The sequence below is a fragment of the Capra hircus genome, chromosome 13 (assembly GCF_001704415.2).
Source record: "Capra hircus breed San Clemente chromosome 13, ASM170441v1, whole genome shotgun sequence".
NCBI classification, from domain to species: Eukaryota; Metazoa; Chordata; class Mammalia; order Artiodactyla; family Bovidae; genus Capra; species Capra hircus.
The window spans coordinates 28,911,805-28,935,242 of NC_030820.1; the positions used below are offsets into that span (position 1 = coordinate 28,911,805).

Consider the following 23,438-nt stretch of genomic DNA (forward strand, 5'->3'; position numbering starts at 1 on the left):
AAATTAATACTACAATGAGATAGCACCTTCCACCTGTCAGGATGACTATCATCAAAAAGAATACAAATAACAAATGCTGGTGAAGATGTAGAGAAAAGAGACCCCTTGTACACTATTGATGGAAATACAAGTTGGTGCAGCCACTGGAAAACAGTATGGAAGTTTCTCAATATCCAAAATACCATATGACCCATCAGTTCCACTCGTGGGTATATATCAAAAAAGAAACCCATTAATTCAAAAAGAATTAACTAATGTTCATTGTTGTCGTTCAGCTGCTCAGTTGTGTCCAACTCTCTGTGACCCCGTGGACTGCAGCATAGTGTCCTTCACCATCTCCCAGAGCTTACTCAGACTCATGTCCATCGAGCTGGTGATCCATCCAACCATCTCATCCTCTCTTGTCCCCTTCTCCTGCCTTCAATCTTTCCCAGAATCAGGGTCTTTTCCAATGAGTCAGCTCTTCACACAGGCCAAAGTATTGGAGCTTCAGCATCAGTCCTTTCAACAAATATTCAGGATTGATTTTCTTTAGGATTGACTGGTTGGATCTCCTTGCAGTCCAAGGTACTCTCAAGAGTCTTCTCCAACACCATAGTTCAAAAGCATCAGTTCTTCAGTGCTCAGTCTTTTTTATGGCCCAACTCTCACATCCATATGTGACTACTAGAAAAACCATAGCTTTGGCTAGATGGATCTTTGTTGGCAACGTAATGTTTCTCCTTTTTAATATGCTATCTAGGTTGGTTATAGCTTTTCTTCAAAGGAATAAGCATCCAGCAGCATTATTTACAATTGCCAAGACATGGAATCAACAGATGAATGTATCTTCTAGGCATCATGCTATACTGCTTCCACAGCATCACAGTAGCAGTGGTGGTGAAATATATTTATTCCGAATATGCTGTTTTAGTACCTACTTAGTGCTAAGCACTGTTCTTGGAATTTAGTTAATGATATCTCTCTCGATGGAAACTTCATTCTAGTGAAAGATAAATACTAAAATATAAACAGGCAATGGGGGTGGAATGAATTGGGAGATTGGGATTGACATATATACACTATAGATACAACGTGAAAAATAGATAACTAACAAGAACCTACTGTATAGCACAGGGAATTCTGTTCAATGCTCCATGGTGACCAAAATGGGAAGGAAATCCAAAAATGAGGGGATATATGTATATGTTCTCTGGTGGATCAGACAGCCAAGAATCTGCCTGCAAGGAAGGAGACCTGGGTTCAACTCTGGGTTGGGAAGATCCCCTCAAGAAGGGAATGTCAACCCATTTCAGTAGTCTTGCCTGGAGAATTCCACGGACAGAGGAGCCTGGTGGGTTACATTCCATGGGGTCACAAAGGGTCAGACATGACTTAGAGACTAACACTTTCACTTTCATAGCTGATTCACTTTGCTGTACAGTAAAAACTAACACAATATTGTAAAGCAACTATACTTGAATAAATTTTTTTGAAAAAGAAACAACCAATATAAAAAAACATTACACTAAGAAAAGGAAACAAGAAGCAATATAAAAATAGTATATTAGGAGGTGATCAGACTTGCAGAAAAAAAAGAAACACTAGAACATAGTAAGAGGACTAGAGAACACAATGGGAAGAGCGAGCTAGGTGGATGAAGATGGGTGAGTTGAGATATTAACAAAGAATTGAAGACAAGGAAGTGAGTCAAGGGGATAAATGGAAGGAGGCAGCTACAACTAAATCCTTACTGTGGGAGCTAGAAGATGAACAGCCAGGTCACTGTTGCTGAGCAGTGTGATCCAGGGCTACAGAACAAGGGAGGAGTGATTGAGTGCAAATCTTGTCGGGCTTTGGTGGGTTTTACTCTGTAAAATGGGAAATCATTGCAGGATTAGAAGAGAAATTACATAATTTTATAATAAGATCAAGTCTATTGTTTTGCTGAGAATAGACTGCAGGGAACAAGAGAAGCCTGTTGGGAACTACTGCAATAACCAGAAGGGGAAAAGCGATGGTGGATAGAAGCTGTAAAGCCAACAGATTTTGCAGATGGATGGATATGTTGCTGATGAATAGCAAGAGAAAATGAACTCTAGTGACCACTTACTGAAAGTGGGAGATGATGGAAGGGGAAGAATTAAGCATGGGTGTTTCGAGGGTAGTTGTTTTGGACAACCATATGGATGTTGAATAGTGCTTTTCTTGTGGCTCAACTGGTAAAGAATCCGCCTGCCATGTGGGAAACCTGGGTTTGATCCCTGGGTTGGGAAGATCCCCTGGAGAAGGGAAAGGCTACCCACTCCAGTATTCTAGCCTAGAGAATTCCATGAGCTGTATAGGCCATGGGGTAGCAAAGAGTCGGATACAACTGAGTGACTTTCACACACATGGATGCTGTTACACCTTGGAGTTTAGAGATCTGGGTTAAGGAAATAAATTTGAGAGTTGTAAGTAAAGAGGCAGTATTTTAAATAGAATAATGAAGGTAATGTTGGAAAAAATAATTAAAGCTATAGAAGTCATTTATCATAGGCTTACTAGACTGTCATGCACTATGCTCAGCCCTATGGATTGGTTAATTTCAGAGGTGGGACAGATAGGAGATATTTAGTATTAGGGACCAGAAGCCCAGTGGTCTCTGTTCCTTGATCAGCTTTTTTAGGGAATGCTGTCTGTGACTGATGCAGTGGCAAGTGACACAGTCCTCTCTCCACCTCTAAGAGGGGTTGAGGCAATTGCAAAGCTCCATCCAGAGATCCGCTTTCAAGCTCCAAACTGGGCCCCGCCCCACGCGCTTGCGCACAAAGGCCCATTCGCAGAGGGTGGGGCCTGAGTGAGTACAAAGGGGCCTAAGTAAGCTGCGAAAGGCGTTGCCAGGTAAAGGAAGCGTTGCCAAGGCCGTGACGGTTGGCCTCTGGCTGGCCCAGCCCAGGCCACGGATCCCGAGTGGAGAGCACGAGCACCGGTGTGCTCGCTTGCAAGCTCCTGGGCAGGGCGCCCCGGCCTCTCAAGGATGGCTGAGCGAGGGTTACCCCTGCGAGCAGGACCCAAGGGTGAGAGGCCCCATTGCGGAGGGATGGGTGCGCCCTCTCCGAAGCCATCCAGGGCCCACCCCTTCTTCTTCAGGGTACCTGAGATTTGTCTGTCTCCCTCCTCTATTTTCTCGTTTCCTCTTTTTATGGAAGGGTCTTTAATTTCAACTCTCGGCGGTTTACAGGCGGCCCTGTGCCCCCTTTGTCTTTAGGGGTCGCAATTCTGGGGCTCCTTTCTGAGTTCCTCCTGCGGGGCGACCATTTGATCCCCAGTGTTGAGGACACGTTCTCCATCCCAGCCTTCTCTAGGCAGATTTTGCCTAGACGTGATTGCTGATTTCTGGCAGGAAAAAAAAAAAAAGTTTGAGGGACCAGAGAAGTCACATTAGTCACCTTGGAGGGTCCCCAAAAGGAGAGGCTTTATGCTGCAGAGGTACACAGCACACCTGGACGATGGACCACCAAGGCTTGGACTCTGGGAACCAGTTTTGTTGTTCAGCTGAACACCAACAACTTTGGGAACAGTGAGAAATTTAGAGGTTATCAAGTGACTTGCTAGTTAAAGGGCCCTTCTGACAAATCCTGCCTTGCCTAGGAACAGAAAAAAATAAAATGGGCAAAAAAATGGGAGATTAGCCTTACTGATGACTCTTGGAGTTTGAAAACTAAAAGCACTTTTAAAAGCGAGAAGAAGGTGACATGTTTGTACAGAAAGGAGTTTGACAGTACATCAAATGCTTCTTCTGTTAGATCTGAGCTTCAGATTGTCAGGGAATTAATATCAGTTGGATTTTTCAATACCCATGTGAATCCTAATACTGTTTAATAAAGTCTGATCTTTGCATAGTAGGGAGGCATTGCCTACTATGTTGTATCTGTGTCTCCAGATACAACTTAGTATTACAGAGGTAAAAAGTATTTCATATCAGTTATTTTTTGCTACATCTGTCATTAAAACTTACAAAGTGCTAAAAGTTACAAGCAGAATTAGTGCAGTCACTGAATTTCTGAGAATCACTGAAATCTTTAAGGAATTTTAAGTTGATTTTTTCCTATTTTTAGTTTCATTCTGTTTTTAGTAAATAGAAAGCTGTAAGAATGTTTCGCAGGTGGCACAGTGGTAAAGACTCCACTTGGCTTTAACGTCATAAGCATTCACTGTTATAACTGAAATTCAAATTCACTTACAGGATCTACTTTATTAGGTCTAATTTAACGTATTTCAGCTAATAGAACCATACTGAAATAGAAAAATGAATTCAAGTAATCACAATGAAAATTCTGGGCACTACTTTCATAAATGACTATAATATATACTAATATATAATAATTATAATATTAAAATGCAATATACATATATAATATGTACTATAAAATATTATTGTTCACTGTTGAGTCACTAAGTCATGTCTGACTCTTTACGCCCTGTGGTTTGCAGCACACTAGGCTTCTCTGTCCTCTATCTCCAGGAGTTTGCTCAAACTCATGTCCATTGAATTGGTGATGACATCCAACCATTTCATTCTCTGTTGCCCCCTTCTCCACCTGCTCTCAATCTTTCCCAGCATCAGGGTCTTTTCCAATGAGTCACCTCTTCACATCAGACAGCCGAAGTATTGGAGCTTCAGCTTCAGTCCTTCCAATGAGTATTCAGGGTTGATTACCTTTAGGATTGACTGGTTTGATCTCCCTGCTGTCCAAGGGACTCTCAAGAGTCTTCTCCAACACCACAGTTCGAAAGCATTAATTCTTGGGCATTCAACTTTCTTTATGGTCCAACTCTCACATGCACACATGACTACTGGAAGAACCATACATAACTTTGGCTATATGGACCTTTGTGATGCCTCTGCTTTTTAATACGCTGTTTAGGTGTGTCATAGCTTTTCTTCCAAGAAGCAAGCAACTTTTAACTTCAGGCTGCAGTGATTCTGGAGCCCACTAAAATAAAATCTGCCACTGTTTCCACTTTTCACTATCTATTTGCCATGAAGTGATGGGACTGGATGCCATGATCTTGGTTTTTTGAATGTCGAATTTTAACCCAGCCTTTTCACTCTCATCTTATATATAATAAATATTAAATGAATGATATTTTTGGGTAATAAGAAGTAGCTGAGAAAACAAGTGCAAGATTATGTCTTTGAAAAATTGGCTATACAGATTTGATGACTATACAGTTACTTAAACTAGAGTTGAAAATTTAATTTCAGGAACTAAGTTGTTTTAAAAAATTTTAGTATAAATTTATTTATTTTAATTGGAGGATAATTACTTTACAATATTGTATTGGTTTTGCCATACTTTGGCATGAGTCCACCATAGGTGTACATGTGTTCCCCATCTTGAACCCCCCTCTCACCTCCCTTCCCATCCCATCCCTCAGGGTCATCCCAGTGCACCAGCCCCGAGCACCCTGTATCATGCATCGAACCTGGACTGGCAATCCATTTCACGTATGATAATATACATGTTTCAATGCCATTCTCCCAAACCATCCCACCCTCTCCCTCTCTCACAGAGTCCAAAAGACTGTTCTGTACATCTGTGTCTCTTTTGCTGTCTCACATACAGGGTTATCGTTACCATCTTTCAAATTCCATATATATGTGTTAGCGTACTGTATTGGTGTTTTTCTTTCTGGCTTACTTCACTCTGTATAATCGGCTCCAGTTTCATCCACCTTATTAGAACTGACTCAAATGTATTCTTTTTAATGGCTGAGTAATACTGCATTGCGTATATGTACCACAGCTTTCTTATCCATTCATCAGCTATTGGACATCTAGGTTGCTTCCATGTCCTGGCTATTATAAACAGTGCTGTGATGAACATTGGGATACACTTGTCTCTTTCAATTCTGGTTTCCTCGGTGTGTATGCCCAGAAGTGGGATTGCTGGGTCATATGGCAGTTCTATTTCCAGTTTTTTAAGGAATCTCCACACTGTTCTCCATAGTGGCTGTACTAGTTTGCATTCCCACCAACAGTGTAAGAGGGTTCCCTTTTCTCCACACCCTCTCCAGCATTTATTGTTTGTAGACTTTTGGATCGCAGCCATTCTGACTGGCGTGAAATGGTACCTCATTGTGGTTTTGATTTGCATTTCTCTGATAATGAGTGATGCTGAGCATCATTTCATGTGTTTGTTAGCCATCTGTATGTCTTCTTTGGAGAAATGTCTGTTTAATTCTTTGGCTCATTTTTTGACTAGGTCTTTTATTTTTCTAGAATTGAACTTCAGGAGTTGCTTGTATATTTTTGAGATTAATTCTTTTTCAGTTGCTTCATTTGCTATTATTTTCTCCCATTCTGAAGGCTGTCTTTTCACCTTGCTTATAGTTTCCTTTGTTGTGCAAAAGCTTTTAAGTTTAATTAGGTCCCATTTGTTTATTGTTGCTTTTACTTCCAATATTCTGGGAGGTGGGTCATAGAGGATCCTGCTGTGATTTATGTGGAAGAGTGTTTTGCCTATGTTCTCCTCTAGGAGTTTTGTAGTTTCTGGTCTTACATTTAGATCATTAATCCATTTTGGGTTTATTTTTGTGTATGGTGTTAGAAAGTGTTCTAGTTTCATTCTTTTACAAGTGGTTGACCAGTTTTCCCAGCACCACTTGTTAAAGAGATTGTCTTTAATCCACTGTATATTCTTGCCTCCTTTGTCGAAGATAAGGTGTCCATAGGTGTGTGGATTTATCTCTGGGCTTTCTATTTTGTTCCATTGATCTATATTTCTGTCTTTGTGCCAGGACCATACTGTCATGATGACTGTGGCTTTGCAGTAGAGCCTGAAGTCAGGCAGATTGATTCCTCCAGTTCCATCCTTCTTTGTCAAGGTTGCTTTGGCTATTCGAGGTTTTTTGTATTTCCATACAAATTGTGAAATTATTTGTTCTAGCTCTGTGAAAAATACCACTGGTAGCTTGATAGGGATTGCATTGAATCTGTAGATTGCTTTGGGTAGTATAATCATTTTCAGTATATTGATTCTTCTGATCCATGAACATGGTATATTTCTCCATCTATTTGTGTCCTCTTTGATTTCTTTCACCAATGTTTTATAGTTTTCTATATATAGGTCTTTTGTTTCTTTAGGTAGATATATTCCTAAGTATTTTATTCTTTTCGTTGCAATGGTGAATGGAATTGTTTCCTTAATTTCTCTTTGTTTTCTCATTGTTAGTGTATAGGAATGCAAGGGATTTCTGTGTGTTGATTTTATATCCTGCAACTTTACTATATTCATTGATTAGCTCTAGTAATTTTCTGGTGGAGTCTTTAGGGTTTTCTATGGTAGAGGACCATGTCATCTGCAAACAGTGAGAGTTTTACTTCTTTTCCAATCTGGATTCCTTTTATTTCCTTTTCTGCTCTGATTGCTGTGGCCAAAACTTCAAAAACTATGTTGAATAGTAGTGGTGAGAGGGGGCACCCTTGTCTTGTTCCTGACTTTAGGGGAAATGCTTTCAATTTTTCACCATTGAGGATAATGTTTGCTGAGGGTTTGTCATATATAGCTTTTATTATGTTGAGGTATGTTCCTTCTATTCCTGCTTTCTGGAGGTTTGTTTTTTTTTTTTTAATCATAAATGGATGTTGAATTTTGTCAAAGGCTTTCTCTGCATCTATTGAGATAATCATTTTTCAATTTGTTAATGTGGAGTATTAAATTGATTGATTTGTAGATATTGAAGAATCCTTGCATCCCTGGGATAAAGCCCACTTGGTCATGATGAATGATCTTTTTAATACGTTGTTGGATTCTGTTTGCTAGAATTTTGTTAAGGAGTTTTGCATCTATGTTCATCAGTGATATTGGCCTGTAGTTTTCTTTTTTTTGTGGCATCTTTGTCAGGTTTTGGTATTAGGGTGATGGTGGCTTCATAGAATGAGTTTGGAAATTTACCTTCCTCTGCAATTTTCTGGAAGAGTTTGAGTAGGATAGGTGTTAGCTCTTCTCTAAATTTTTGGTAGAATTCAGCTGTGAAGCCGTCTGGTCCTGGGCTTTTGTTTGCTGGAAGATTTCTGATTACAGTTTCAATTTCTGTGTTTGTGATGGGTCTGCTAAGATTTTCTATTTCTTCCTGGTTCAGTTTTTGAAAGTTGTACATTTCTAAGAATTTATCCATTTCTTCCAAGTTGTCCATTTTATTGGCATATAGTTGCTGATAGTAGTCTCTTATGATGCCTTGTATTTCTATGTTGTCTGTTGTGATCGCTTCATTTTCACTTCTAATTTTGTTGATTTGATTTTTCTCCCTTTGTTTCTTGATGAGTGTTGCTAATGGTTTGTCAATTTTATTTATCTTCTCAAAGAACCAGCTTTTGGGTTTGTTGATTTTTGCTATGGTCTCTATTGTTTCTTTTGCATTTATTTCTGCCCTAATTTTTAAGATTTCTTTCCTTCTACTAACCCTGGGGTTCTTCATTTCTTCCTTTTCTAGTTGCTTTAGGTGTAGAGTTAGGTTATTTATTTGACTTTTTTCTTGTTTCTTGAGGTAAGCCTGTATTGCTATGAACCTTCCCCTTAGCACTGCTTTTGCAGTGTCCCATAGGTTTTGGGTTGTTGTGTTTTCATTTTCATTCATTTCTATGCATATTTTGATTTCTTCTTTTTATTTCTTCTGTGATTTGTTGGTTATTCAGCAGCATGTTGTTCAGCCTCCATATGTTGGAATTTTTAATACTTTTTCTCCTGTAATTGACATCTAATCTTACTGTGTTGTGGTCAGAAAAGATGCTTGGAATGATTTCAGGTTTTTTTTAAATTTACCAAGGCTAGATTTATGGCCCAGAATGTGATCTATCCTGGAGAAGGTTCTGTGTGTGCTTGAGAAAAAGGTGAAATTCATTGTTTTGGGGTGAGATGTCCTATAGATATCAATTAGGTCTAACTGGTCTATTGCATATTTTAAAGTTTGTGTTTCCTTGTTAATTTTCTGTTTAGTTGATCTATCCATAGGTGTGAGTGGGCTATTAAAGTCTCCCACTATTATTGTGTTATTGTTAATTTCCCCTTTCATACTTGTTAGCATTTGTCTTACATATTGTGGTGCTCCTGTATTGGGTGCATATATATTTATAATTGTTATATCTTCTTCTTGGATTGATCCTTTGATCATTATGTAGTGTCCTTCTTTGTCTCTTTTCACAGCCTTTGTTTTAAAGTCTATTTTATCTGACATGAGTATTGCTACTCCTGCTTTCTTTTGGTCTCTGTTTGCATGGAATATCTTTTTCCAGCCCTTCACTTTCAGTCTGTATGTGTCCCTTGTTTTGAGGTGGATCTCTTGTAGACAACATATATAGGGGTCTTGTTTTTGTATCCATTCAGTCAGTCTTTGTCTTTTGGTTGGGGCATTCAACCCATTTACATTTAAGGTAATTATTGATAAGTATGATCCCATTGCCATTTACTTTATTGTTTTGGGTTTGAGTTTATGTACTCTTTCTGTGTTTCCTGTCTAGAGAAGATCCTTTAACATTTGTTGGATAGCTGGTTTAGTGGTGTTGAATTCTCTCAGCTTTTGCTTGTCTGTAAAGCTTTTGATTTCTCCTTCATATTTGAATGAGATCCTTGCTGGGTACAGTAATCTGGGCTGTAGGTTATTTTCTTTCATCACTTTAATTATGTCTTGCCATTCCCTCCTGGCTTGAAGAGTTTCTATTGAAAGATCAGCTGTTATCCTTATGGGAATCCCCTTGTGTATTATTTGTTGTTTTTCCCTTGCTGCTTTTAATATTTGTTCTTTGTGTTTGATCTTTTTAATTTGATTAATATGTGTCTTGGGGTGTTTCTGTTTGGGACTCTCTGGGTTTCTTAGACTTGGGTGATTATTTCCTTCCCCATTTTAGGGAAGTTTTCAACTATTATCTCCTCAAGTATTTTCTCATGGTCTTTCTTTTTGTCTTCTTCTGGGACTCCTATGACTTGAATGTCGGAGCATTTAACATTGTCCCAGAGGTCTCTGAGGTTGTTCTTCTTTTTTTTTTTTTTTTTTTAATCTCTGTTTCCTTTATTTCCACCATTCTATCTTCTACCTCACTTATCCTATTTTCTGCCTCCATTATTCTCCTGTTGGTTCCCTCCAGAGTGTTTTTGATCTCATTTATTGCATTATTCATTATATATTGACTCTTTTTTATTTCTTCTAGGTCCCTGTTAAACCTTTCTTGCATCTTCTGGATCCTTGTCTCCGGGCTGTTTATCTGTAACTCCATTTTGTTTTCAAGATTTTGGATCATTTTCACTCTCATTATTTGGAATTCTTTATCAGGTAGATTCCCTATCTCTTCCTCTTTTGTTTGGTTTGGTGGGCATTTATCCTGTTCCTTTACCTGCTGGGTATTTCTCTGCCTTTTCTTCTCATTTATATTGCTGTGTTTGGGGTGGCCTTTCTGTATCCTGGCAGTTTGTGGTTCCTCTTTATTGTGGAGATTCCTCACTGTGGGTGGGGTTGTACGGGTGGCTTGTCAAGGTTTCATGGTTAGGGAAGCTTGTGTCGGTGTTCTGGTGGGTGGAGCTGGATTTCTTCTCTCTGGAGTGCAATGAAGTGTCCAGTAATGAGTTATGAGATGTCAATGGGTTTGGTGTGCCTTTGGGAAGCCAATATGCATATTGAAGCTCAGGGCTATGTTCTTGTGTTGCTGGAGAATGTGTGTGGTATGTCTTTCTCTGCAACTTGTTGGCCCTTGGGTGGTGCTTGGTTTTAGTGTAGGTATGGAGGTGTTTGATGAGCTCGTATTGATTAATGTTCCCTGGAGTCAGGAGTTCTCTGATGTTCTCAGGATTTGGACTTAAGCCTCCTGCCTCTGGTTTTCAGTCTTATTCTTACAGTAGCCTCAAGACTTCTCCATCTATACAGCACTGATGATAAAACATCTAGGTTAATGATGAAAAGTTTCTCCACAGTGAGGGACACCCGGAAAGGTACACAGAGTTACATGGGGAAGAGAAGAGGGAGGAGGGAGATAGAGGTGACCAGGAGGAGAAGAGGGGGAATCAAAAGGGGAGAGAGCAAGCTAGCCAGTAATCACTTCCCTATGTGCTCTCCACAATCTGGACCCCTCAGAGATGTTCACGGAATAATACAGAGAAGAGAAAAGGGAGGAAGGAGAGAGAGGTGGCCAGAAGGATAAAAGGGGGAATCAAAAGGAGCGAGACAGATCTAGCCAGTAATCAGTTCCCTAAGTGTTCTCCACAGCCCGGAACACACAAGGAGATTCACAGAGTTGAGTACAGAAGAGAAGGGGGAGGGCGACCTGGTGGAGAAAAAGAAGAGACCAAAGGGGGAGAGTAATCTCACTCTCAAGTAAAAATAGGTACTGAAGATTGGGTTCTTAAAGGTACAAAACTGATAACAAATACCAAAAAGCAAAGATTAAAAATCTAGAGTAGAGGTTAGATTCTCAAAAATAAAATACTAAAGAAAAAAAACCAAAGTCACAAAATTATATATATATGAAGTTTGCTTTTAAAATAGGTCCTTTTTTTTTGCAAAGTAAAAGTAGGTTATAAAAATGAAAATTAAAGGAGTAATAGAGGACTTAAAAATTTTTTAAATATTTTTAATTAAAAAATGATAATAGTAAAAATATATCTAGGACTTTCTCTGGTGGTGTTGTGGACAGTGTGGGGTCAGTTCATTTTCAGATAGTTCCTTGATCCAGTTTATACTTCTCAAGATCTATAGGCCCCCTCCTATGTAGTCGTTGCTAGCTGCAGGGTTTTAATCTATTGTACCTGTCACTTCCAAAGTGATTCCCTCTATTCATTTTAGCTTCTCTGTTTGCTGGCCTCATCTCCCTGGGATTTCTTTGGAAGGAATGATGCTAAAGCTGAAGCTCCAGTACTTTGGCCACCTCATGCGAAGGGTTGACTCATTGGAAAAGACTCTGATGCTGGGAGGGATTGGGGGCAGGAGGAGAAGGGGACGACCAAGGATGAGATAGCTGGATGGCATCACTGACTCGATGGATGTGAATCTGAGTGAACTCCGGGAGATGGTGATGGACAGGGAGGCCTGGCGTGCTGCGATTCATGGGGTCTCAAAGAGTTGGACATGACTGAGCAACTGAACTGACTGACTGACTCAGTGTCTAATTTCCACCCTGACACAAGGGAGAGATGGTGGTCACTTTTTTAGGCTCGCTTGTTCAGTCCTGCTGCAGGGAGGGAGGAACACTGCAAACAAATATCACTGGCATGTGTGAGGAGTGCTCACAGTGTCTCGGCCACACTGGGTTTGCCCCCGCTCATAGCATGTGTGCTTTCCCAGTCTATACTGTTCAGGCTCTAGGTTGCTCTGCTGGGAACTGTCTGAGGTGGGCCCCGGGTTGCATGGACTTTCCAGGTCTAAGCTGCTCAGATTCAGATTCTCGGGTACTCCACAAAGGCACAGACTTGGTTGGGCCTTCGTTTTGTGCCCTTCCCAGGTCCGAGCAGCTCAGGTGACCAGGTGCTTGGCGAGTGCAGTCGCCCCCAGTTGGGGGCTGTGGCTTATCGCCTGCCCCATCCCTGCGGCTCAGTTTTCTGGGTGTACAGTGGCCGTGCCTTCTCAGGTGTGCCGCGTGTCACTCCTGGGAGCTGATCTCTGGCTGCGACCCTCCCGGTGGATGTCGACCATCCAGAATCCCAAGAAGTCTTGGTTAGCAACGAAGCCTGCTTGCAGGTTGGTAGATGATGCCTCTCTGGGGCCGCGATTGCCCCATTTTGGCTATGGCTGCCCTCCCCTGCCTGTCTCCGGTGGGGGATGGGCTGGTCCACAGCTGGCTAGCTCTGCTCAGTCCTTTGTTCTGTGAGCAGGCCTGGCGGTGTCTTAGGTTAGGGCTTTTCACGGGATAGCTATCCCGCAGTTTTGGGTTGCTGTCTCTAGTTAGTTCTCTCAGATTGCCCTTGGGGCACTCAGGGCTGGTCCTTACCCTAAGCAATGTAGCCCCCGCCTCCCTGTCCAGTCCCCACTTGCTAGTGGCGGATGCCGGTGTCTGCGCTGTGTCTCTGCTGGGAGTTGCTGTTAGACACATAATCTGTGGGGTTTAATTATTTATTTATTTTTCCTCCCGGTTATGTTGCCCGCTGAGGTTCCAAGGCTCGCCACACACTCCCCGGTGAGAGTGTTTCCTGGTGTTTGGAAACGTCTCTCTTTTTTAAGACTCCCTTCCCAGATGGATCTCCATCCCTACCTCTTTTGTCTCTCTTTTTATCTTTTATATTTTTCCTACCCCCTTTCAAAGACAATGGGCTGCCTTTCTGGGTGCCTGATGTCCTCTGCCAGCATTCAGAAGTTGTTTTGCAGAATTTGCTCAGCGTTCAAATGTTCTTTCAATGAATTTGTGGGGGAGAAAGTGGTCTCCCCCTCCCTATTCCTCTGCCATCTTAGCTGTCTTGCTTCTAAGTTGTTTTAAAATCAGTGATCTCAGTACTAGGACACAGAGACAGCTTTTACCTACTGCGTAGATGGTCCATCTTCTCACATCAGAGCACAGTGACCTGAGTTACTGGCCTGCAGTGAGTGGCATATTTCCGAACAGTTAAGAAAAGAAAAAGGAGGAAACCCTTGCTTCCCCATAAGAAGAAAAGGAAGACTGATCTTACATTCCCTTTTTAGGGAAAAAGAGGGAGATAAAATTTTGAAAATGATTAAATGAAATAATGGTAGGATACTTTGACAATCTCCTGAGTAGTTAAAAATAAGAGAGTGAGGGGTCGCTTCCCTGGTGGCTCAGTGGTAAGAATCCACTTGTCAGTGCAGGAGACACAGGTTCAATCCCTAATCTGGGAAGATTCCATGTGCCTCAGAGCAGCTAAGCCGGTGCACCACAGCTGTTGAGTCACCCGGGAGTCACAGTTACTAAACTTACGTGCTGCAACTACTGAAGCCTGTGCACCCTAGAGACCATGCTCTACAATAAAAGACGCCACGGCAATGAGAAGCCTGCACTGCAACTAGAGAAAAGCCCGCGCAGCAAAAAAGACCTAGCACAGCCAAACACATAAATAAATAAAATTAAAAACAAAAGTAAGAAAAGGATTTCAGAAATGTGTAAACTATTATTTGAAATGCCAGAATCAGTCTGCACCACTTAAGACATCACTTCAGGATTGACTTTATTTCCAAAATAGAACATGGATCCTTCTTACTTTTGGAATTGAATGTTTAAAAAGCTAACATATTTAATGGGATTCTTAACTCTAATTTTAAAAAAATCTACTTTGGTTCATTCTTAAAGGGGTTTCCCAAACTGTCACTACTGTGTTATCTAATGAACTTTTTTTTAAACATCCTTCAGAAATACTTAGTAAGAAGACCTGTGTAGCCATGGCTAGTTCTGACGTGAAACCAAAATCAATAAGTCGTGCCAAAAAATGGTCAGAAGAGATAGAAAATCTGTACAGATTTCAACAAGCAGGATATCGAGATGAAATTGAATATAAACAAGTGAAGCAAGTTTCTATGGTAAGATTTATGCCTCTACAAATCGGAACTCAAAATGAATTTGTTAGAGGGTGAAAAGCATTAAAAAATAAAAAAACAAACAGAAAACCCACCACCAATAAAGCACTAGAGAATACTGAAAGGGAATTCTACCCCAACCCCCTGATTTTATTGATAAAGAGACTAAGGTTCAGAAGAATGATTTTCAGGTAGACTGCAGCAAGAGGTCTCAGCACAGAAACATTAAGAATTTTCTAGCTTTTACTGAGCAACTGTGCTGTGCCAGACAAATCCGTTATGGTAGGCCATAACTCTCACTAGGGTGAGGGTTCTGATAAGATAAGTTCTCTTATCAGATATTCAGTTTGTTTCCTTTCTGTGTTTTTAAATTTCAACTGCAAATTATATGCTTAGTCGCTCAGTCATATCTAACTCTTTGCAACCCCATGGACTGTAGCCTGCCAGGCTTCTCTATCCATGGCAATTCTCCAGGCAAGAATACTGGAGTAGGTTGCCATGCCCTCCTCCAGGGGATCTTCCCAACCCAGGGATCAAACTGGTTCTCTAGCATTGCAGGTGGATTCTTTATCAGTTGACCTACCAAATTCTGCCTTAGGCAACAAAATTTCCTGACTTTGGCTGTATACTCCAGGCTTTCTTGAGAGAGTGGAGACATGGTTTTGCTTTTCAAAGACTAGACAAAATCTAGATATGGCCCTAGTTTATAATGTGTTTTTTAAAATTCATTTATCCTACTGAATATGGGGAGACTGAGTTTTGAGGAATATTATAGAATATGATATAGTATTCATAAATGTATATTAGGTTTTGGAGTTGATATTACCACAAAGTGTTTATTATTGTTTATTTTCAAATTGTTTTATTATTTTTTTAACAGACTCATTCATGAGCAGGTTTTTCAGATCCCCTTATTCTTTTTCTTTCTTCATTCTATTTGTTGATCTCTACTCCACATTTCCTAAAAAACTAGACAGAAAAATATGATGAAGGCAACCCAGAGCTAAAGTGTAATAGACTCTTTTGTTTAATGGACGTTAACTTAATAGAGAGTATTAGCAGTGGTGAGGTATAAAATTTAAAACCAATACTGTATTGTAAAGTAAAATAAAGTAAAAATAAAAATTTAATGAAAAAAAAAAACTCTCTAATGAGGATTTGACTGATGACTGTGACCATCCCACATCCATTTTTTCAATTCTAGTAGCATTTTACATTTTGGTCCACATTACCAAAAGGGAGTTTTCATTACTTTATTATCTGTGGCTTTTAAATAGGCAAAACACAAGCATTAACATTTTACTGCAGGTCAGAAATAAGCTCCATATACCTTGCCTTCACACTGGGATGCCCCTGAAAGGTGTATAAGACCCAAAGACCCAGGGACATACAGGCACTCCCGCACCTACACCGTTACAGAAACTGTTGGGACTGAGCTCAGAGATGAGATCAGATTTAAGGGAACACGAAGAACACCTTTAAAGAGAAAGTCCCCAAAAAGCACCTGAGGGATTTGTGTGTGTATGTGTGTATAATGAAGGGAAGAACACCACTATCCATTGAATGACTTGACAATTACAGAGATGTTTTATATCTTACTTCTGTGTATATTTTTTGGGTACCTGCCCTGTAACCAGTTTCTGTGCCAGAAGCTTTAAAAAGATAAATATAAAATCAAGTGCCTGACCTCAGGAAATTTAGTGGGCCAGTGGAAAGGGTACAGACTGTGAAATCAGTCTGTCCAGGCTTTGCATCCTGGCTCTCCTCCTTGGCTGTGTAACCCTGAATAAGGTTAATGCTTACCTTGCAGAGCTCAAGTGTAAAAGGGCAATGCCAGTGCCTGCTTTGGAATAATGTCTCAAATTAAATGAAATCAAGCATTGGAAATACCTGATTTTGTGGTGCTCGGTAGTAATTCTTTGAGTGAATGGTGTTTGGTGAATGATAGCTCTTATTGTTCTTGTATCTTGGAGTGGAAGATTAAGAATGACAAACAATGAAAACTTACGTGAGTGAAAATATATGCGCCCCCAGATTAGAGGAAGATAAAAATTTCTTCCTTTAAGGACAATCTTCCAAAAGGGCTTTGGGCCCCAAGAGGCATTTGCAGTGGGCTGTAGAGGATGGGCAGGATGATACCCAAAGGCTTGCTTTGATTGGCAGTTGTCTGAAGGGCTTGAGCCCTTTGTTCTTATCTGAAGTACATGTCCTTATAGACACTGTCGTTACTGACTGATTTCCTGCCCAAGGAGAGCTGACTTGAGGATTATATCAACCCCCCAACCCCATCCCCACCACCACTCTCTAAGGAATGAAGTTTTCCTAGGTTGAATGGGAGTGATGGGTAGAAAGCCGAGAAGGAAAAATTATGAAACAGTGAAGGGTTATAGAAGGAAAAAAGCCTAGAGGTTGATGAGACAAAACCAATATAGCTACTTGGAGGCCCCTCCTGATTTCCAGGGACAAAGCAGCTGGAAGCAGGACCTTGGTCCTTGACTTCCTTGAAGAAATATTCAGCAAAGACTGTGAAGCACATAAAGTGTTTATTGGAAGCAAAGAACCTGTAGAGGAACACCTGGGCAGGCTCAGAGTGAGCTGTACCCAATAGAGGTGGCTTAGATCGCTGATATGGGGGGCAGTCACCTGGGTTATCTCTGACTAGCTGTCTTGTTTGTGCCCACATTTGGTCTGACTCAAGGTCCTTCATGGTGGACGTGTGTGCATCTTTCACCCAAGATGAAGTCCAGTGCAAAGGTGTCTGGGAGGTTGGCAGGACATACTGTGAGCTGGTGGCTCCTCCCTCTTTTGTCCCCTTCTGAGACTGATGATCTCCTCTGTGCATGTGTCCAGCTGGGAAATCCCCTTGACCACAAGAATGAGAAAAATGGGGTCGCTTTGTCTTCTGCCCCAGTCAGGGCTCTCATCCTGCTGGTCTTACCTCAAAGTGTCGGCAGAAGTGGCCGCAGCTGCTCAGCCTGGGCCCACCTGTCTCCTTCCTCACTCCACATGAAGTGCTGTGGGTAATCCTAAACCAGCTGCAGGCTACTGCTTCTTCACTGAGTGAGGTGGTTGGGGGACCCTAGTAAATGAGAGAGCCTACTGTTGGCCTCAAGAGAAAGAGAGTGGTAATAATGTCTTGAGAACTTCTTTCTTTCTCCACTGAGGGTAGTGGAAACCACGAAGTCAAGCAGGCTTGACCTAAGTGATGGAAAACATCGCCTTTCTCTGTGATGTACCTGTCAGAGAGCCTGCCAGCGTTCATCAGATAGACTGCTACCCATTCTTGCTAACTCCTAAATAAATGAAATGACAGGAGAAAGCAAAAATACATTGTTAGAAAATAAAAGATGTATATCCATTTATATTCGTGGAGCTTCTGTACTCCAGTTTGGAAGCTGTGGTTTATAAGTCTGGAGAATGAGTAGCTGTCAGCAGAGATGATGTTGAAGAACAGGACTTGGTTTTGAATGCCACGAACACAAAATCCAAATAATTGGGTTTTGACAGTGATGGAGTAGACTTCACACCATCCAGAAGCAACATATCCAACAAGAGCAGAAATGCACTGGCCTGAGCAAGAAGGTATAATGTGAATTCACAGAGGAAGGGAAAAAAACAGTTCAAAGTGGATCAAGCCAAACAATCAAGTAAGCAAACCAATATGGCAAATGAGAAAGACTAAGGTGGAGAAGCTAAGAAGAGGTTGCTGAAGACTCTGTTCATGACCTCAGATTTCTATGAAAATGAGCTTCAAGGTGTGCGTGTGAAATATGGACATGAAATACACATTCACCTTTAGAGACATCCAGTCTAGCTTCTTACTGTTGCCTGAGCCTAGCCCTAATTCCCTCCTTAGGTATTATTTTCAGAAGTTAGTAAGTAATAATGCCTAAAATCATCTGTACATATAAGAAGAATAAAGTTTAGATTATTCTGAATGTTTTATCTTGGCTGCAGAGCAGAAATTTAAATCTAGAAATTGGGATCTAGGGAGAAGCATTGAACCAGGTGTCCTTCAGTATAAGGTTACAACGTAAGACAAGTGTGTTGTATGTGTGTTTTTTATGTGTGTGTGTCTATGTGTCTACAAGTGTAAGACATCACTAAGAGCTCTGTTTGGTGTGACTTGCACTTTTAAAGGTTTGATAGTGAACAGTTATATGGAAGGACCATTACAATGTCTGTGTTTTGGTTTTGGATGCACAGGTAGATCGTTGGCCAGAGACAGGATATGTGAAGAAGCTTCAGAGAAGGGACAATACTTTCTATTACTACGACAAACAGAGGGAGTGCGACGACAAGGAAGTCCACAAAGTGAAAATTTATGCTTACTAGCCTTTCTTCTCAGTATTGCTTGCCGTGATCTTTTTAAAAAATCTGTTGTTTCATTTGACATCATGTAAGTGTCATTTTACAAAATACCCACAAGTGCAGACTCCAATGGAATATTTTGAGACACCAAAAGTTGGTCTCTGGTAATCATCTCCTTTTGTTCTAAAATATAACTGCAGTAGCATGCCACTGATGCCCGCCTCAGTCTGGTTCTTCCTGTTTTAACTGTGGTAATGTTAACAGCTGTGCAGGGGAAGAGAAAGCCCCCCCACCCAGGAAACCATTCAAGTGGTTGTGTAGAGGTTAGGCCCACCCCCAGCCCCCCAGCCTTTACCACTTCACTAGACCATCACTTTGAACTGCCAGATCTGCATTCTGTGGCCCGGGAGCTTTCTCTTGCCTCTAGATTCCTTTGCTTTTCACTGAATTGCCAAGAAATGATGGTGGCTGGGGCAGACAGGTGCCAGCCACCTGCTTCCTCTAGAGGAACGTTAATCTCCTGAGGTTAATCTCCAGTCACATGCCACGGTATCTCATTGGATGACGTAGCAATTGGTTATCTCCCTTCCTCACCCCTTCCCCCACTGCCCTGCTGGTCCTCTTCCTCTGAGTCACTTCCTTGGACTTGAAACCTTGTCCTGGGTCAGCTTCTGGGTCGCCCTTGAATCACCACCACAGAAAATATGTTCCAGTGCTTCCTTTAATCACTGCAGTAATAGCCCAAGAACAAGGAAGGCTATTATCCTGGAGACTTAAGAAGTGCCCCCAGGTCAGTGAGTCCTGAGGACTTTGAATTTAAATAGATGAAAGATAGCCTTTTATTGTAAATTTTTTGTCACTGGGCTTCCCTAGTGGCTCAGATGATAAAGAATTCACCTGAAATGCAGGACACCTGGGTTCAGTTCCGGGGTTGGGAAGATACCCTGAAGTGTATGGCAACCCACTCCAGTATTCTTGCCTGGTGTTCCCTGGACAGAGGAGCCTGGTGGGCTACAGTCCGTGGGGTTGCAAAAAAGTGAGACACAAATAAAGCAACTTAGCATGCGTGCATGCACAAGACTTTTTTTTTGTCCCCATTGATAAGTTCTGACCATTAAATAGATTCACGCCATGAGCTTGATAGCTTACGGGTGAACGATGTTGGGTACGTTGGATCTCTGAAGAAGGTTTAGCTTGGGACCAGGGACCAGACTTGATCACTCAAGAGCTTATATGTAGCAGAGTTTTCTTAAAGTATAAAAAGGGACAGAGAAAGCTTCTAACATAGACATCAGAAGAGGGATGGAGAGTGCCCCCCTTGCTAGTCTTAGCAACGGAGCTATACACTTTTTCAATTGGTTATTACAATAAATGAAAAGAATGTCTCAAGGTTGTAAAGGCCTTATCAGACCCACTCCCAGAATATACATTTTAATATGACAGAATTAGTCAGAAGGTTCTCAAGAAGGAGAAACATGTCCTCAACCAGGATACAATGTTATATTAACTATGACAAAGCAGTGTAGAAAAAAAGTGTGTCCTTTTCTCCTCCTTGAGAACTCCAGACTCCTATCTCCTCCTTGGGGACCCCAGACTTCTTATCAACCTACCCAGGAACTGACTCTCTCAAGCTCATATTTATCAATTCATTCAACTCCAGGCCTGTTCTGCAGAACTATGTGGCCTCATGAAACTCCATTAGTTTTCCTCGAAGTTGTGCCTTTTCAGAACAAACACATGATGGAAAGGACAAATAGACCAGCAAGCCTCTTGTATGCCTTTCACATGCTGCCTGGTGTCATCTTATTGACCACTTGTTTCAAGTCATGTTTCTGTACCTCTCTGGTACAGAAACCTGATTTTCCAGATTTGACAGACCACTAAGTTGCTGAGCATAGGAGGTCTTCTGAACCTGATCACGCTTTTTAAAAAATTTTCCATGGTAGTATAATTGACCCCAAAGACAGCCGCATCCTTAACCCTGGAACCTATGGGTATGGCACCCTACCTGGCTAAAGAAACACTGCTGCTGCTGCTGCTGCTAAGTCACTTCAGTCGTGTCTGACTCTGTGCGACCCCAGAGATGGCAGCCCACCAGGCTCCCCCATCCCTGGGATTCTCCAGGCAAGAACACTGGAGTGGGTTGCCATTTCCTTCTCCAATGCATGAAAGTGAATGTGATTAAATAGAGAACTTGATGTAGGGACATTAGCCTGGAAAACAGCAGACCCCATGAAATCACCCAGGTCCTTAAAGAGGGCAGCAGGCAAGTCAGAGTCAGAGATGTGATGAAGGAAGCAGAGGTCTGAGAGAGGTAAGGCAGGAGCCAAAACCCCCCAAAACCACATAAAGCCCCTAGAAGCTAGAAAAGGCCAAAAATTGATTCTCCCCTCCTAGAGTTTCCAAAAGAAACACAGCTCTGCAAACCACTTGGTTTTGCCAAATAAGACCCCTTTTAGACTTCTGGTTTCTAGTCCTGTAAGAGAATGAACTCATATTGTTCTACACACCAGTTTATGGTGATTTATTACAGCAGCATCAGGAAACAGACATTGACACAGCACAGATAAAGCCAGTAACATCCATAGTCTTGAACCATCCATGGCCTGCCATTTCTGATATTTTGTTTCAGGTTAAGGTTCAAACCAAGAGGGACTTCTCTGGTGGTCCAGGGGTTAAGGCTCTACCTTTCAATGCAGGGGTCGTGGGTTCAATCCCTGGTTGGAGAACTAAGATCCCACATGACTTCAAAAAGTTTGGAGTGAGGCCAGACTTTAAAAAAAAAAATTCAATCCAAAGAAGTTGCTCAGGCAGTGTTTTAGTAATTAGCGTGAAGGTTCTAACTGCCACAGGACCTCTGCAGCAAGACTCACTTCACAAACATGGCCCTAGGGGCTATGACATGCAGTTTTGGTTCACAGAGTCCGCATGACTGGCACTTTCTGCATATGCCTTATGGTAAGCTCAGATGGTGCCAATTTTCCTTAACAAATGCAAAAGCCACCTTCTTCTTGGCCGTTCTTCATAAGTGCTGGTGCCAGCTGACCACCATGGTGCTGGAGAGCAGCGTTCGCAATCGCTCGTAGTAGGGTACCTGTTCTGTAGTGGGACTCAGCCCACAGGCCTTGGTCCGTGGTGGAAACTGCCTCCCTGCCAAGAGAAGCCCAGTCCTGTTCCATGATGGACAGTGGTATATATATACACTCCACTGTGTATATATACCACAGCTTTTAGAAAGATGGTAATGATAACCCTGTATATGAGACAGCAAAAGAGACACAGATGTATAGAACAGACTTTTGGACTCTGTGGGAGAGGGAGAGGGTGGGATGATTTGGGAGAATGGCATTGAAACATGTATAATATCACGTAAGAAACAAACCACCAGTCTAGGTTCAAAGCAGGATACAGGATGCTTGGGGCTGGTGCACTGGGATGACCCAGAGAGATGGTATGGGAAGGGAGGTGGGAGGGGGGTTCAGGATTGGGAACACGTGTACACCCGTGGCGGATTCATGTTGATGTATGGCAAAACCAATACAGTATTGTAAAGTAAAATAAAGTAAAAATAAATAAATAAAATAAAATACTTAGTAGTATAGTATGAATTTAAGGTTTTCAGGCTTTTTGTGGCATTATGTTGGTTGAACACTAGGTCAATTGACTTGTTTCTCAGGACCAATATCACATGTGGCTCAGTGGTAAAGAATCCACCTGCAATGTAGATAATGCAAGGAGACTTGAATTTGGTCCCTGGGTCAGGAAGATCCTCTGGAGAAGAAAATGGAAACCCACTTCAGTATACTTGCCTGGAAAATCCATGGACAGAGATGTCTGGTGGGCTACAGTCCAAGGGTGGCAAAGAGTCGGACACAACTTAGTGGCTAAACAACAGCAGTGGGAATCTGCTATGTGAAAAAGAGAGCCCAGCCTGGTGTCTTGTGATGATCTGGAGGGGTGGTATTGGGGAGGGGAGGGAGGCTCAAAAGAGAGGGGGTGTATAAATATATAATTATGACTCATTTGCATTGTTGTTTGGCAGAAACCAGCATATTGTAAAGCAACTATCCTCCAATCAGAAAGTAAATAGAGAGAAAAACAAATACCATATATTAACACATATAGGTGGAATCTAGAAAAATGGTAAAGATGAACCTATTTCCAGGGCACAGACATAGAGAATGAACACGTGGCCATGGTGGGGGAAGGGGAGGGTGGGATGAATTGGCAGACTTGACATATAGACACTGCCATGCATAAATGGATAGCTAGTAAGCTGATGATAGCGCAGGGAGCTCAGCCCAGTGCTGTGTGGCAACCTAGAGGGATGGGATAGGGGCATGGGGAGGGGGAGGGTGCAAGAGGGAGGGGATATATATATATATACATATATCTGATTCACTTGGTTGTACAGCAGAAACCAACACAACGTTATAAAGCAATTATCCTCCAATAAAAATAAAGTTTTAAAAATGAGACAGAGAGCACACATGGATGAGTTACAGTATGAAATGCGCTTCTTCCTGACCTATGTGTCCAGTCAAAAATGCTGAAAATCACTGCTTGGGCCCAGTCAGCCACACTCTAATTTTAATCAGGGTCCTCCAGAGAGATCACCATCTGGGACCCAGATTCTCAGACATGCCCCCATCAGGCCA

General features: G+C 41.6%; 1 protein-coding gene across 1 annotated transcript; it reads left to right on the plus strand.

Moving 5' to 3' along the window:
- On the plus strand, nucleotides 2,851-18,991 carry MEIG1 (meiosis/spermiogenesis associated 1). The gene is made up of 3 exons (XM_005687963.3): nucleotides 2,851-3,038; nucleotides 14,306-14,472; nucleotides 18,676-18,991. The coding sequence occupies exons 1-3, from the start codon at nucleotides 2,999-3,001 to the stop codon at nucleotides 18,802-18,804; spliced, it is 336 nt and encodes a 111-aa protein (XP_005688020.1). The 5' UTR covers nucleotides 2,851-2,998; the 3' UTR covers nucleotides 18,805-18,991.